We start from the raw sequence: 16,019 nt of genomic DNA, 5'->3' as shown, positions 1-16,019 counted from the left end.
TTCAAATTCTTTGATAAGTATTTATTTTATTGTCGATGTTCTTACACCGATGTCATCTCAAGCGTCGTTAGACACCTTTTGCGTTGAGACGTTGTTACTTTCAAGGCAAATCAAAGCGGACTGTAATACATGTAATGTAATACTGTAATGCGCAACTGTAATGTAAACACTTTAGTGTTATTGAGAATCTACATCTAATTTCTACATCGAAAACCTACCTAGTGTTGGCCACTATATCCGTGTTCCTAACGTAAATATTATGAAACGATGGTGCCTCTCAGTGAATAAAGAGCACGAAGTTGGTGCTAGCGTCATTTGCAGTACAACAGAGAACCGAGCCCCTCATTGCACATCCATGTTAAAACAGAAGAAATGGGGAGTGGTGCTGTTCTTCGGTATGTGCAGCACCCCTTTCAAAAGTTAAAGCACGTCTTTCACTCATGGGCATACGAAGAGGATCAACACAACACACACGACTGTCAGTAGCCCATCACAGTTCGAATAGTTCCCACACACATTGGACAAAAGGGACTCGAACAGAAGAAACAACAGACTTGGGGGGGGGGGGGTCCTGTTGTCCTCGTGCTGGTACTCCACAAGCTCACATAGACACTACCGTCACCACAAATACTACCACTAGCTTTGGTGCTTCCACTATGTTCTGCGGACGACTGTGTTGACTTTTTCTGTGTTATGTTGTACTTTTCGTGTGTCCACTTTGAGGCTTCTTTAAGATGGTGTCTTACTCTATACGGATACGGTCTTACTCTATACGGACGGGATAGCGTTAGACTTTTCTGGATGAAACACAATGTGGTGTGTAGCGTAGACGCTACTCGTGTGTGCAACCACAGTCTTTCCCCGCTAAAATCCCCCCACTTACAGCAGCAGGTCACAAGGAATGTGCCCTAGTCTGCAGCTCCCTGTATCTTTAGAGTCCACGCCCATTGCGACGGCATAGCGTCAGGCGTTAACGCAGGGAACTTGACGATCACTCCTCCTTCTTGCCTCTTGGCCCAGTCAAGGTCACAATGGTCGCAACCTAGGAGAGTCACGCGAGATCCAGCATCCAGTTGTAGAGATTCCAGTGCCAGGACATTTCCCTTGGGCCATTGAAGCACGTAAGCATATACATTGCCATCCTTCTGTGTGTACCTGGACACGAAGACAACAGAAAACTGAGAGCTCACTGAATAGTGACATAAAACAAAAGGCGTCTACGTGGCCGTATGAAAGCGAGTCTGGCAAACATATTTATGAGCACTAAATGAGTGTCACGTTTACGTGCACAATAAGCACGCCTCTACCTCACGCGAGGCGCTTCGTTTCCGACCAACCATCGCTTCCGAACGAGTGTACAGCTGAGGGACATGCTTTTTCTTTAACATAGACCTCGAATGTGTGTGCATTAGCAATGACGAATACTTTCGTGCTTTCGAAGTACGAGCAACCGTTAGCTGGCGCTGCTGTGGACAGTATATACAGTCTATGCCACTCAACGTAACTAACCAATGTTTCTGGTTAACCAAGTGCGTGGGTGTGAAGAGGTCGTGTATACGTTGCTCTTGTATCCCATCTGTTCTATGTTCTTCCTAGTTTCACGGGGATGTCTGGATTAGATTCAGTTCCTTCTCATTTGTCCTCTGTTGTGAAGCGTGTGGCTTCGTTTTAAGGCGAAGTGTAAGACCACTACATAAACGTTTGCCTTGGGGCTGCACCAGGTTGCATCAGAACAACAACAACAATTAAATTATGAATAATGATGTCACGCCACGACACACAACAGACGCTCTTGCACATACAAACACAAAAAAGGTCGTTGGTTATATATGCACCGCGTGATCGATGTGTTTGTTACGGACGTCCCCTCAACTCCTTCTAAGAGCCCGTAAGAGAACGAGTGTGGTTGACTTCATTCCATGACGTCACGAGAACCCGCTGTGTGTTCTGATCGGGTCGCTCCCTCACACTGTACTCCACACGTCACGGCAGGACGTCACACTACTCCGCGCAAGGCTTCCAGGGTGTTTTTATAAATTGACTTGTTGTACTCGTCAGCAAAGATATCACGCATACTCGCTCGTGATAGACAGCTTGAGAAATAAAGCTTAGTTCACAGCAACCCTACTTATCGATTCGTTGATCCTTAAATGCTGGCGCACTTACCAGACTCCGGGAGTATAGCTGTCGTTCTGGTACTTCCAAGGCTTTGACGCGTAGAGTCCTTCTCCATTCACTTTCAGCCACGATCCCAGCTGCGAAAGCCTCTCTTGGAACACAGGAGCGATGAGGCCGTCTTTGGTGGGACCCACATTGATGAGGATGTTACCATAGCAGCTGTGCATACACAGTGCACGACATTATACCAATCGTCATCGAAAGCACGCGAGAAAAAGAAGGCATGTAAAATTCCTTATTCTGGTTATCGCTTGCCGCTTCACCCTCTTTACCTGATTGTCTTGACAACTTCCTCGAGAAGCTCTTCAATGGTGAGGTACTCCTGTAGAGTAGCGTCTCTGCGATAACCCCAAGATTTCTTATCGATGGTGATGCAGCTTTCCCACTTGTGCTTTTGTAGCACTCCTGGACACACACAAGTCGTGCATTAGAGAAGGGAGGTGGAAATAACATGTCTTATTGGAAGAAGGCAAGTATGTTACCTGGATCGTAGCGGTCTTTGCAGTCGTAAAAGTCACCATGCTTGCAAGGAGTGTTGCTTCCCCAGCGATCGTTTACGACCACCCTATCACGAACGGGACTGAAAGGTGCACAAGAGCATACGCGGAACCTCATTACTCTCATTATGGGGAACCTTGGAACAACATTTGGCAACTATTGGCAACCTTGGATGAAACCTTTGGAAAGTTCGAACATTTCACCCTGGTGGCCACAAGTGATGCTATTGCACACATCCTATCGCACTCTACCACTGCGCTGTCTGGTGTTCAGAAGGGAATTATGGGCACCATTACGGGAATAGAAGAATTCATGGAATTTACTTCCCTCTTTTTAACAACCAATTAAACCAAATGAACAGAGTTCAATCTGACCTGTCGTTGTATAGCCAAGCCAGGAATCCAGTGCTGTTCCAATAGGTGTCCACTGCTTCCCAATCGCCATCCGACCACACTATGTCTGGCTTGTACTTTTCCACCAGCTCGTGTAGTTCCACCATCGTTTTTGCCTGGCAGGAGTAAGGCAGTATGAAGTTACGGGGCGAGCACACAAGACGTTTTGCGCAAAGGCCATGCAGATGCGCTGAACTGAACATGCTGAACAAGAACAAAACAACACAGGTATGATGATGATGATGGTGGCATGACCTCTGTGGTGGCAACCCCACTCACCCACCATCGCCTCTGAATGTATAATGGAATCACGGTACGTATAACAGCGCCTGACATTACCAGTATGCGGCAGCGCAGTCGCTTTAACGACAACACGTGACATATTTCATAATCCTGAAACAGTGGTGGAGCAGACAAAAGCATAATATAGCATTTCTTATTGCACTAATCGTTTATCACAGTTGTCTGAGGATGTACTACACCCGAATTTCGGGCACCCGGTTCATATACGAAGTACTCTTGAGAAAGGAGATGACTTTAACTATGCCCATTGAGCTATTGCTTTTCGGGTGGTCCAGCAGGTTTACTCCATGCAGGATTACGGTGGTTCGTTCCCACTTCCGGTGCCGTTTGGGATTTGACGTCACTGCTCGGTTTATCAATGGTACCCTTTTCTTGAGCACCTACTATATGAACTGACAGCAGTGCACCGTATTCACGTTTCCTTAGAAAAGGAGGTGGTCCCGTGCTACATCGAAAGTGGGATGGAGACAGAATTTCCAGGGAACTTCTTTTTTCTTAACCAATCTATTTGTCTCTTTTGTTTAACTATGTGACCGCATTTTACCTGCATAAACCATGTGGGAAGTATCTGCTCAATTACTGCAAAGTCGCCGGATATGTTGATTAATTGATTGATCGAAAAAAAGAGAAAATGTGAAAACGTGTTTCCGGTTGGCGTCTGTATAATATACCATGAAAATAACTTAGCCGTACTACGATTGGCCAGTTTTACAACGTTTTCTTTTGTGTTTTTTTTGCATAAGCGAGTCGGAGTATGGCAGCCTATATTTACACTATTATCTAGAGGGGCGCCATCACGTGTTCTTTATAGATAGATAATCGTTAACAAGGACTCACGTGAGGGAAGATACGGGTCTTCCACTTGTTTTCCTTGTCTTGTAGGTATAACGGGTTGAACCATTCCAACAGGGAGTGGTACACGCCGAAGTGAATGTCGGTCTTGGCCCTTATGGCGTCAGCGAGGTCACCTGGTGGAGCGGAGTTCATGCAAGAGAAACGGTGCTTTCGAGGAGTGCTCAAGTACGAAAAATTCACTTTGTGGAATGAAAAACAAAATAACTGGCGGATATGATGCAAGTTATAGTGGCATGAAATGAACGACAGCGACAGAGCTGTTTATATGAGCTCGCCTATCGCTATGTGCATAGTTCGCCCTATTGACTGTGGACCGCAGCAAGGTCTTCCGTACGTACACGCAACGTACGTACACCGTCTCCCTTGCTGCTGCGGGCGACGTGAAGCCGGCCGCGGAAGTCTTCACATGCCCTGACATGTGAAGCGGCAACCGCCGAGCCACTTTTTCTCTGAGGCACGTGACGTCAACGTCACAGCCAACGTGGCTCTCCGAAATCTACAAAACAACCAATCTTGGTTGTTTATGGGCACCTTTAAAAGTAAAACTTGAAACTTGAAATGACGTGCCTTTTTCTCGTTACTTCGTTTTATCGCGAACCAAGGGAGAGAAGGGTTTCGGTGATGCGGCGTACGTACGGGATCTTCACGAAATTCAGCCCTTAACGGCTGTCACTGCAAAATGTCGTTACCTTGAGACTACACACAAAAGGAACTTAACTCGTCCATTGCGTCGTTCGTGTTTTATGAGTGATCCAAACCGTTTCCTTCTCCCTCTCCTTCTCAGGAGGGCTGGCAATGCGGAGAGGCCTCAGACTGGTCCTCTCAAAGGGTCTCCCGCGATGACTGGTCAGATCGTTTGCGCGGAGACCAATGAGAGTGCGCTGCGCTTTGCCGGTCTTCTTGAAAAGGAGGCAGAGGAAAGGGTAAATTGCAGATTCATTTCGCTCATAAATCACGAACTACGCAACGGATAAATCCAGTTCCTGTTAGATGTGTCGTTGTCAAGGTAACAGCATTTTTCTTTTTCCACATTTGATTCTGTGTCAGCGCCGCGAAGCAACTGCGCCATGAGCGGCATATGCAGACGTGGACAGACCGAGGGGACAGCAGGAAGAAGGGGAAGACAAAGGGAATTAGTATGCGTCCTAGGCCTACTTTAGGAGGAACTGTGCCGACATTCGTTCTGTAAAGTCTACCGTAACACCCATGGAAAGCCTCAGATAGCACAGCCGGTGGTAGGAGTCGAACCCACCACCACCAAGTCTTCAGCACAGCTTTGGGCATGTATAGACTCACCTACTAGATCTCTCTTCGGTCCAACGTCCATGGAATTCCAGTTCCAGGACACTTTCGAAGGCCACAATGTGTACCCTTCGTGATGCTTGCTCGTCAGGACCACGTAACTGTACAGTTGAAATTAGCAAGAAATTAGTGAACATGAGACCTTCCCTGTGGTATATGTTTGCGCTATTCTCTGCGAGATCGACCTACAGGGGGCGACACCGTCACCTTTCTAGTGTGGGTAGCACGCCGGCCGATGTTCGGAGTTAATTGTTCTTTTCCGTAATTCTTGTGTACGGCCGGAAGATCACTTGTGCCGCGATGGGACGATACTGCTCGGTTCCCCAATGCTCCACCTACTGCACTGAACGCGGAATAAACGTGTAAAAAGAGACGATGCGAGGAAGCTATCCACACTACGGTAGTTCATCGTTCTTCCGCAGCTCGCCGACACCGTTTCATCTCGGACCGAATAGTTCTAGACGTTCCCCAGCGACGTACCCTGGCGCATGCCACGAACCTTTCTTTGATGGAAACATGACCTTGAGTCTGAGGAGCAGTGAAAACATGAGACGAAACACGGGGACGGACAAGATATAAGCTGAGGACATTCACTCTACAGTGTCCGTCCCGTGTTTTCACCGTTCCTCAAACTCAAGGACATGTTTCCATCTAGTTCACACCTGCTCGCTTGCGTCCTTCTGCTATGTTCCTTCGAGTTTTTCTTGTTCCCAACAGACCTCTACCCGAGAAACGTCATCATGACGTTGGTAGACAGACTGAAACCGAAACAAATGGGAAGGGGAGGGCTGGCTTCCACGGATGGGCACTTGTTCGCTGCCTCCTATTGAAAGAAACTAGGACCGAAGTGGCGTCCCTTTCAGGGACCATTCTAATCCCCTCAAGACCGTGGCTTTCGGGCGCGACCTTGTTCATCCATAGCTTCGAGCGTAGTTCAACTCTACCAAATTGGTGGCGCTGTCGAACATTTGACGTCATTTGTTTACAAACAGGGAGAGGTCTATTGAGGGACAACAAGTATGGATTGACGATAGGCGAGGTTTTTGCGACTTGGCCGACGATAGGCGAAGTTTGCCACTTGAGAATAGTCGATTTAAGTGCGACTTTGGCTAACAATTGTCCTATATGCTCTCAATTCGTTTCCCATTGAAAAGCTTCTGGCTTGTTATCGAAGCTGAAATTCTCGTAGATGGACAACGTTTCTGCGTCGCTTCCGTCATACTCGAAAGTAAGGTCAGGTTAGTTACAGATCCACACACAAGAGACCGTGCGCGAACAATAATTTAGTTTGTTTAGTCACGTTGTTCCTATTATCTCGCATTGCATCACATGTCTTATAGTCCAGTCTTATATGAACTATAAACTACCACGTTCAACGCAACAACATAAGCGATATTTAAAAGCGCACACAATTTCATCCGTTCACATTCGTTCAAATGATGTCGCTGTCTTCATAGTATGTCATTACGTTTCACAACAATGATTTTTCTTAGTTCGAATTTATATTTTGCGTTGTCTTTCACATACTACATCAACTGACTTTCTGTCCTGAAGAGGCACTTCAATCATATCGTGAGCTACTTCAGGCCCTCCCACTCCGTTTCCATGCCATTTATCTAATCTGATATGTAGGGTCCCGGAGATCATGCAAAATGCATATTTTTTGAATGCGTTCTGACGGATATCCTAGCGGTTTTCCACACATTACCAATCACGACACAACTCTACAACGTTTAATTTGCAATTAATAATAATAATGCAATTAATAATTGCATATTTCGGCATATTACTTCCTAACCATCATATAATATGACGGTTGCATATTATGCCATCTTTCCACGCCATTCGGTTGTATATTATGTTATATTTATATATTTATGTTATTTATATATATATATGCCATTTGAATACTACTTTTAACGCTTGCCGTTCCTTTGTTTTGCTCACTGTATTTCAAAATGGAGGTCATCGACCCTAAACCCGCGTTCTTGCTACGCATCTAAGTTACTACGCTGTCTTTAGGCTGCTTCGTGCTACGCAGTCAATGGATTCGACTAGCACCACTAGCACCTAGAACCAGCTTCTGAAGACAGAACGCGTGACAAGTAGTCAGCGAAGGTCGGTGGAGGTCGGAAGGTCGGTGAAGCTTTTTCTGGTAATGCCTTGTAGTGTGTTGCGTCGTCGACTGCCGTTCAAGGAATAAATGTCAGTGTACGATTCTTCCGCTTCCCACCGGAAAATCATCATCGAAAGATGCGGGAGCTTTGGATTCGCGCCGTTGGACGCATGAAGAAAGATGGTTCCGTGTGGATGCCGACGAAGAACTCATGTGTCACGCTCTCCGTCCCAACCTATTTCTCTTTGCCGGTGTCTGCGCATGCGGTGTGAAGTTCCTCGCAATGCCTGTAATCTGTTGCGTTCAAACCATAGTCAAACTGTACGAGCGTGGCCATGGTCGTTGGCACGAATGCATGGCATGTTATGAATATGCCTTAACAAGTTTTCGTGTTTTTTGTGTTTTTGTTTTTGTTTTTGGTGCATCACGTGTTGTTCGCTTCCACAGGAGCAGGCTATACCATTCTAAACAAATGTTATCCTGCTATAGCCTCAAAAAAGTCCACGTGGTGTTACTTAAGTCATTTCGCCGCCAGGAGCGACGCGTACATGGAAATGGTCCATTGGCAAAACAGGAAGTTTTTAATCATCCGGCATGTAAAAATGCGTTGGTGCGGCTGTGCATAGGAGCACGCACCGTTAAAAAACCTGGGCATGGCCATGGTGGCACTCTGCAATGGCAAACAAGGAATACCTGAGTGCGCACGCGTGAATGTACGTTCGAACATCCAATAAGGAACGTGCATTTTCATTTGTAGAATGTTTTTAGACAATTTACGTGTCTATATAGTTCCCAGTTATGCGAATGCTTCCGGAGCGACGTTCCCTGCATCATAATATTTCCGCATAATTTGTGCATATTTAGACGTTTCGCGCCGCATATTTGCATGCATATTTGGGAAGTTTTTGTGCATAAAATCTTGCGTCATATGTAATCGCGACCGTGCGACCCCTCATCATCGTCATGTTGTTGCAGGCTATCAACATCTCGAAGTTCACAAGCCATCGCCTGTGTAGCTTTATTTTAGAACACGATTATTCATTCTCTATCGAAATTTTGCTTGCCCTTTCAATGTTATCGGTACGTTTCGGACTTCACAGAAGCATCCCGCACGACATTCAGAAGCTGAAGGTCAACTCACCGCGCTCCTGCTCCAGCGAAAATATCCGCCCACTGCCCCGGGTCAAAGAACTCCGCCGTGAACTGGGACGCAAACTCGGGGTAGGTGAAGTTTGGCCTGTAGTTATCCTTCATGAACTTCACGGCGGCCGGGTCTTTGCTCACCCACTTCATCCAGAACCATTCCGTCAGGTAGCTTGGCACGGAAAACACACCCCAGTGCAGAAAGATCCCGATCTTGGCCTCGTCGTACCACGGAGGCAGCGGCCGCGTGTCCAGAGACTTCCAGTTTGGTTCATAACGGGCTTGGCTGAAGGGAACCCAGGCACACAGCAAGAGTAACGCGTACGAAGTCATAACGTCCGCCGTTAGGCCTAACACTGTGCCTGCGGAAGTCAAAGAAAACTCTGGGTTATTCGCGCGATAAATCGGTGGCGTGTTGCTGGGCGGTGCGATAAAGATTTTTGAGATGGAGCAGAACAGACGGAGATGGACGAGTTGGAGAGGGGAGGTTGCGCGTTATCGGATGTTGTTTGAACTCTGCAGTGAGGTTTATCTCTTGTCGAGTTGTGGAGATACGGGACCCGTGCGACGGTTCTTGAGTTTCAAAACAAACATGGAAATGTGAGTCGCCATTATTCGTGAATAACGCGTGCAAAATATTACTATGCTAGCATGACGATGAGCTTCGGGCTTTTGGGCGCTACTGGATGAAAATTGATTGCATCTGTGGTGCATATTGCCAAATGCATTCAAGTGCGGCAGCTTTGTAGGCCCTTCCGTTATACTTTACAACCAGCATTCCAAATCACCACACTGCACGGACACAGATTGGGAATATACAGAGCAATGTACTGTTACTACGTTGATAATGAAGGTGCAAATAGAAACAAACAAAAACATTGAGACGTTAACCCTGAGAGATTCAGTACTGTGTACAGTGAACAGCAACCAAAAACGATGGAATCTTTGAAACAAGGAAAGACAAAACAAAAAGAGCGTGGTGTTTAAAAGAAATGCGAAATATCAGACATAGGGGCAACTTTAAAGGTCAGCTCCGGAGGAAACTCACTGCCACAGATTACAACAAAAACTCGCAGTCACAAATGTTGATGCCTACTGAATGTACTTTCAAAATAGTTTGGGCGAATACCCTGTATTTACTGCGAAATCTGTTTTTTGGTTTGCCGTCCGATCGTCCGCTTGAACAGCTGACGTCACGCTCAGCTTTCGCTTTGGCTCCTCTTGGCTTGTTTGCTGGCTCGCAGTTTCGCAATCGCCAGCAATCACCACTCGTCACTGGTCAGGCTAAAAGCGAAATCGAGAGTAGTACGGGCACCTTTCTCCGCGCCTTAATTTGATCATCTTTTTACTCCGGCTAGTCAGTACACACAACCTCACCTACGTTGTCACTTTGTGAGAGATGCAGCGTGAGTGAATTGTGACAATGCCGTGCTTCTCGCAGTACGAGCAGGTACGCTACTAAGAAAGATGTTTCGTGCCAGGTTCCCAGTTGATATTGTGCGTGATTGAGTGGTACGAAACCAGTGGTTGAGTGCTCTGAACTTATCAGGGCAACTGTCGTGTGTGCTCGAAGCATTTTGCATCAGAATGTTACGAGGTCGTTCACCTGACGGCCGATTTGGACTCTAAAAGTAAGGGATGCGGCACCTGCCTCGTTCGACAACAACGAAGAGGAGAGGATAGCACCAAAGGACCAAAGTTGCGGGTAAGTGTCCGCACAAACTTGCACTATGGCTTGTACACAATGTAAACATGTGAACGACAAATATTGGACTGCTAAGTCCTATAATCCGCGGTTGTATGTAAAACTACGCAGTTTCTCAGAGAAGCTGGTTGAGAAATTACATCAGTTTGGAGAAGTCTGAGCTTGGGCACAGGGATGCCAAAACAGTCACAGCAGCTGAAATCAGCAACAACTTAGGAGTTCCTGTTTTGAGACGCTCTGTGTCTGTCTGGACTTCTGTATGATCACACTCAGCCTTTTCCCAACCATGGAACTACCCCATATCCTGCATACATGGTAGCATATTGTTGTTCCTCTTTAAAAACCGGGCTGTGTCTGTGAGTGCTGTGTATTCAAGTTGTAAAGTTATTACGTGCCAAAAATTCCATTCTGTCCTTCTATACTAATGAAGTTGGCTCCAGCAACTGAGTACCTTGACCAGCAAGGGATGACGGTCAGCATCCTCGTCACAGATTCGCAGAAATAGGTGAAGTCATGAGAAAGACTCTTCTATCTGTGAATCATCGTTTTGACACATGGCACATTGCAAGAGGGCCACATTTGCTTTGTAGCACACCGTCATAACACATATGTACGCTGTCCATTGGTTGAACAACATATTTCCTATTAGCAGGGGTATAGCTTGGGGCAAGCTCAGCATCAGCCCCATCTCATCATCGTATCTCTATTTGTGTGTGTGTGTGGGGGGGGGGGGGGGGCAAGCTATGCTGTCAACATTGTTGATCACATTTTGTAGCTCTTAAATATGTAGATGCTTTTTTGCTTTTCCTAACAATATTAGCCTTAACAGGTATAATTATATTTCTGCTTCTCCTTGCTCAGGAAACAGGTACATACAGCATGCAGCACTGGTGAAGCGACGTCTGGTGCTACAATAATGGTGCCACAGTATCGTGAACATGCACATGTGTGTGCACATGGACAAGCAATGATAATGGAAACCTGGTTCTGGTAAAATGGCTCATGATACTCTGGCATGTCATGAATATTTGGATCATAACATTGCTTCACATATCCATGAGCATCAAAGTCACCATGCAAGATGTGCACATCAAGACATTGGGAAGCTGCTTTGGCCCACGAAGGTGATTTACAGTATTTCAAGCTAGCAGCGATTACTAAGCAATTGTCCTGCATTCCTCACTTACAGGAACTGGAACATTCGAAGCCTTGTTGGGGATAGTGGGTGTACTTCCCATTCTGAAAGACATCCCGCCATTGTGTGCACTAAAAGTTGCCTCGTCTCAGTGCTGTTACTCGGTCACGTATCTAAGTATTTCATGGTAAATAGGTCATGTATCACACCACCGCTTCCACCTTATCTGTGTGCCACATATTGTATCTACGCATAAGGAATGTGTGTGAGAAAACTACTGAAACAGAGAATTGCATTGCTTCTTTACTGCTAGTAATGCTAATTTTCATGTCAGGGTATGTCCAGGGGCTTTCTGGTGCTCTGCTCGATCTCCGTGGACGGTGGCTGTTCATGAGCCCCCGAACAGAAGGAAGAGACTGCACAAGGAGGGCTCACCGCAAGCGTTACAGTGAATGAGTCAGTACAACGCTAACAGCTCTGCAAGGCATTATATGCAAGTCGACAGCAGAAGGGCTTCAGTGAACGTCTACAAACAGTCTCGTACGAAATATCGGCGGCTTCTGTCCTGAGGCAACTCCCCTCAACTGCACCTGTATTCTGTCCATCTTGCAGTGTACTTGTTTACCTGTTGCGAGGGATTATGGGGTTTTATGATCTCTGTGTATTCAATAAAATTATGGTCTATTCAATGTTACGTGTAAAATGACAGTATCTGTGGAATGTGTGGAGATCTGCATTGATTCAAGAAGTAACTCGGCTCCTGAAACCAGCATGCAGATCCAGATGTAATATTGGTGTAGATGACGTACGGAAGCAACTCATCATCTTCATATCTTTTTTTTTTTTGTGGTTGGTTAAGGTGATGGCTCATGGCTGCACTGCACTAGTAGACCAGCCGAAATAAAATGCAAGATATACCTGATAATTACACTTGCACGGTGTCCTTGTACTGTGCAATGTATTTTTTGTTTTCGTTTATTTTTTCCTTCCTTTCTTTTTCTGTTCAGCTCTCATAAGCCACGTATGCCCTCATGTAAGTATCTTGTTCTTGTATCTGGTGCTTGCTCTCTCGACAGCGTAAAATTTCGGCAAATACGTTCATCGCGAATCTACACTAAGGTTGTCATTCAAGCCCAGTTCTTACGTACGTACCTGCAGTGTGTATACGATAACATGGCGTTGCCAAACACAACTCGTTCACCCGGTATAATGCCAAGAAATGTGATTACTGCTCCTGTAACGTCAAACGCCAGGTATTCGAGAGTGAGAAAGATATGCGCAAATGATGCAGCAGTGGTGAGCCGTAACTATAAGAGAGTGAAGTCTTTAATTGAGCAATGAATTGACTTACTTTATCAAAGACACCTACAATGCGAATAAAAATATATTTCGTATTAGGCGTAGCACAGTTCCGTTGACGACATACGTGACGTTCATTGCGTTCTTAGCCAGTTTGCCACTGGCCGGAACGCGACAGCATAATTATACGAATTCTAACCGCACAAATGGTATCAACAGCGTGTTTTGGCATTGGCAGATCATCCGAAATATAAAAAATCGATGCGATCAAAAAAGCCTACGTCGATCGAGCAGACGCTCCCTGCCATCATCGCTTGTTTACATTCCCGTATGCTCCGTAGAGAGGGAAGGAAGTCTTGAACACTGATATCACTTACGTCGGCGATATAGACCGCGTGAACAGCTGCCGTCATAAAAATGGAGGCCACCCCCATGTCTGTTTCGAAATGGTTAATTTACGATTATTTAAAATATGGGGCTCTTTTGTGGAAATGAAGGGTGGTTTCAGATACAGTTCGATACGGGCTTCCAGAATATTGTTACAGTTCCAAGAAGTTAAGGTATCTCCGGAGCTGACCTTTAAGAACACGTGGAACTATATAGGAACGATAGCGTTTCTCTTCAAGAATATTGTGACGAAGACCGCATAATCTGACTAAATGTCCTTGCTTAGACACTTTGCATCGAGAGTGACGCAAGAGCTGAAAGAAGAACTGCGAGGTATCAGAAATAACGGCATTTATAAGAACACGTGGAGCTATAGGAACAACAGTGTTTCTCTTTTAAAATACTGTGGCCAAGGCAACATAATCTGACTAAATGTCTGACTAACAGCAACTAAACAACGAAGGCAAGGGCAGGCAGCAGGAAAGCTTGCACAAAGGGGCAAATTGTAATCTATCAACAAAGAGTACGATTGCAGAACAGACACTGCTCTGATGCCTTTCCAAGAAAACGAGGAGATAGCTTACCCATCCACATCGACGCCTCCGCAAATCCTGAACTGGCGTGACGCACCGTGTTTGTGCTGACACACAAGCATCACGTTCTGCAATTTTATACGCTTTTCCGGTCTTAGCATCAGATGACGGTATAGAGCAGCACACACCAGTGGGGCACGGTGGCACGCTAAACCTGCATAATCGTTCTTCCTGACTAAGTAGTGAGCACTTGCCTGTCATCTTTACGGGGCTTCCAACGTTGTGCGTTTTGTACAGTGCACCGTAATCTGCGGCATTGGTCAGTACGGTACTGGACCCGTAGCGGAAGACCTCTAAACGAAGGGATCTAAGGCGATTCATGGTACATTCAAACCAGAAACATTTTGACAAGGTTCTTCCGGCAGAGTATGCTATTGGATCGGTGGTTCAGAATATGGTGTATTTCGCTTGCACAAGGGCCGTTCAAGGTTGACCGAGACTTTATTAGCTCGAGAAAAATCAGTGTGTTAACATGGTGGTGTTGGTGACGGAAACCGGCTTGCCGTTGTTCGCCTCACGAATGTGGGGTGCAACCACAACAACAACAATAAATGATGACGATGAGATGGGGTGTTTCACCGCGGTGGTGCGGTACCCTACCCTATTGCATGTGGAATATTATGTGGAGATGATGAAGGAAGAATGAAAAGAATGAAAATACGAGAAAAAAGCTAAAGTGTCTGGAGCAATCCAGTGGACGACAGGAAGTCCATCCAGGGCTGCGTCACGACTGTAGCCAGGATGAGATGAGATGATGTGATAACAGATCAAGGGATGATGACGGCCGAATGTTACGATCTACGGCAGTAACTGCCAGAGTTGATGGAGACGTCCGAGCAGTACTCATAGCCTTTGAGCGAGGCCAGATTCCTGGAGAAAGCAGACGAGGCTGCAAATTTTGTAGTGTCTTTCCGTGAAAGAGCCTCTGGGATGTAGGACATCATCCGCCGTACAATTCCTGCAATGGCCAAGGTATTTGTCCCGCACAGCAGCATATCCACAGCAATGCAGTAGGGTGGGTTCGACAGCTTCAATTTACTGACAATGTATGCAGTTTGCGTTGTCTCGAGAGCCAATCTTGAATAATTGCGATTAGGTGAAAGCTCTTCTTGTTCGCAACCTGAAGTGCAGAGTTTGTGCAGTGCGGAAAAGTCTTTTCAGCGGGAGATCAAGTCGATGATTTTCCAGGATGTCCCGGATGCCAGGGTGCTGCATTAAGTGTGTTAACGTAATAGAATCAAAAACTTTGGAAGGTCGAATCGCAATCCTCGGGTCAGGGCACGTCAAGCAGCGCGAGCTATCTTCTTCTTTTTATTCCGTGTTAGCGCCGTGAAGCAACTGTGGCTGGGAGTGGCGTACTGATGAAGACGACATTAGGAAGGAGTGGGTGACAGCGTGTTAGTATGCGTCCTGGGCCGACTTCAGGACGAGCTATCATGGCGGCGAGCAGTGTGGAACAGCAACGCATATAGTCAAGCTGTCAAGGGGAATGTCAAACCAGCTGCGATTTTGCAAAGATTTCAGGCACAGTATGTGCAAAAGACAAAGTCAAGAGGAAGTGTGTACGAATGGCCTGCAGACAGTTTGGCGTAGGAGGGGATACGGTGACGAATGAACCACGTGGACACGTTGCGTCCAACTGCAGTCACGCCAGTGAACATCGCATGCGTTGAGCAAGCCGTCCTCGAGAACCAGCGAGTAACAGTTCGGGAACATTGCAGCCCAGTGATATTAGTGTCGGCAGTGTGCAGACAATCATTCATGAAAATTACTGTTCCGCAAAGTCTGTGCAAGATGGGTTCCCCGACACATCACTTGTGACCGGAAGGGTTTCGCGCATGGCAATCTCTGAGCAGCTGCTGAAGCGGTTTCAATCTGAAGGGAACGAATTTTGCAATCAATCGTCACGCGAAACCTTTGAGGGATCGTTTCACCCCACAGACAAAAAGAAGCAACATGGAATGGCGACATAAACCCAATGAAAAGGAAGATGTAGCCGTCTGCTGGGAAGGCCTCTTCTGGGGCATGCGAGGTGCCATCTATGTGGATTTCTTGGATCAAGGGGCCGCGATTAATGTTCGCTACTACTCCACGTTGATAAAGGATGCCGTGC

At 46.3% G+C, this 16,019-nt stretch overlaps 1 protein-coding gene across 1 annotated transcript; it reads right to left on the bottom strand.

The window, feature by feature from the left end:
- On the bottom strand, positions 1-13,925 carry LOC135391750 (alpha-L-fucosidase-like). Its single transcript, XM_064622178.1, has 9 exons — positions 13,898-13,925; positions 8,786-9,149; positions 5,523-5,629; positions 4,209-4,339; positions 3,051-3,184; positions 2,661-2,758; positions 2,451-2,583; positions 2,167-2,337; positions 1-1,155 (listed from the first exon to the last, which is right to left on the bottom strand). The coding sequence occupies exons 1-9, from the start codon at positions 13,905-13,907 to the stop codon at positions 909-911; spliced, it is 1,395 nt and encodes a 464-aa protein (XP_064478248.1). The 5' UTR covers positions 13,908-13,925; the 3' UTR covers positions 1-908.
- Positions 13,926-16,019: the final 2,094 nt, after the last annotated feature.

Source organism: Ornithodoros turicata, chromosome 4 (assembly GCF_037126465.1).
Source record: "Ornithodoros turicata isolate Travis chromosome 4, ASM3712646v1, whole genome shotgun sequence".
Lineage (NCBI taxonomy): Eukaryota > Metazoa > Arthropoda > Arachnida > Ixodida > Argasidae > Ornithodoros > Ornithodoros turicata.
This window is presented reverse-complemented; position numbering and strand designations above follow the sequence as displayed.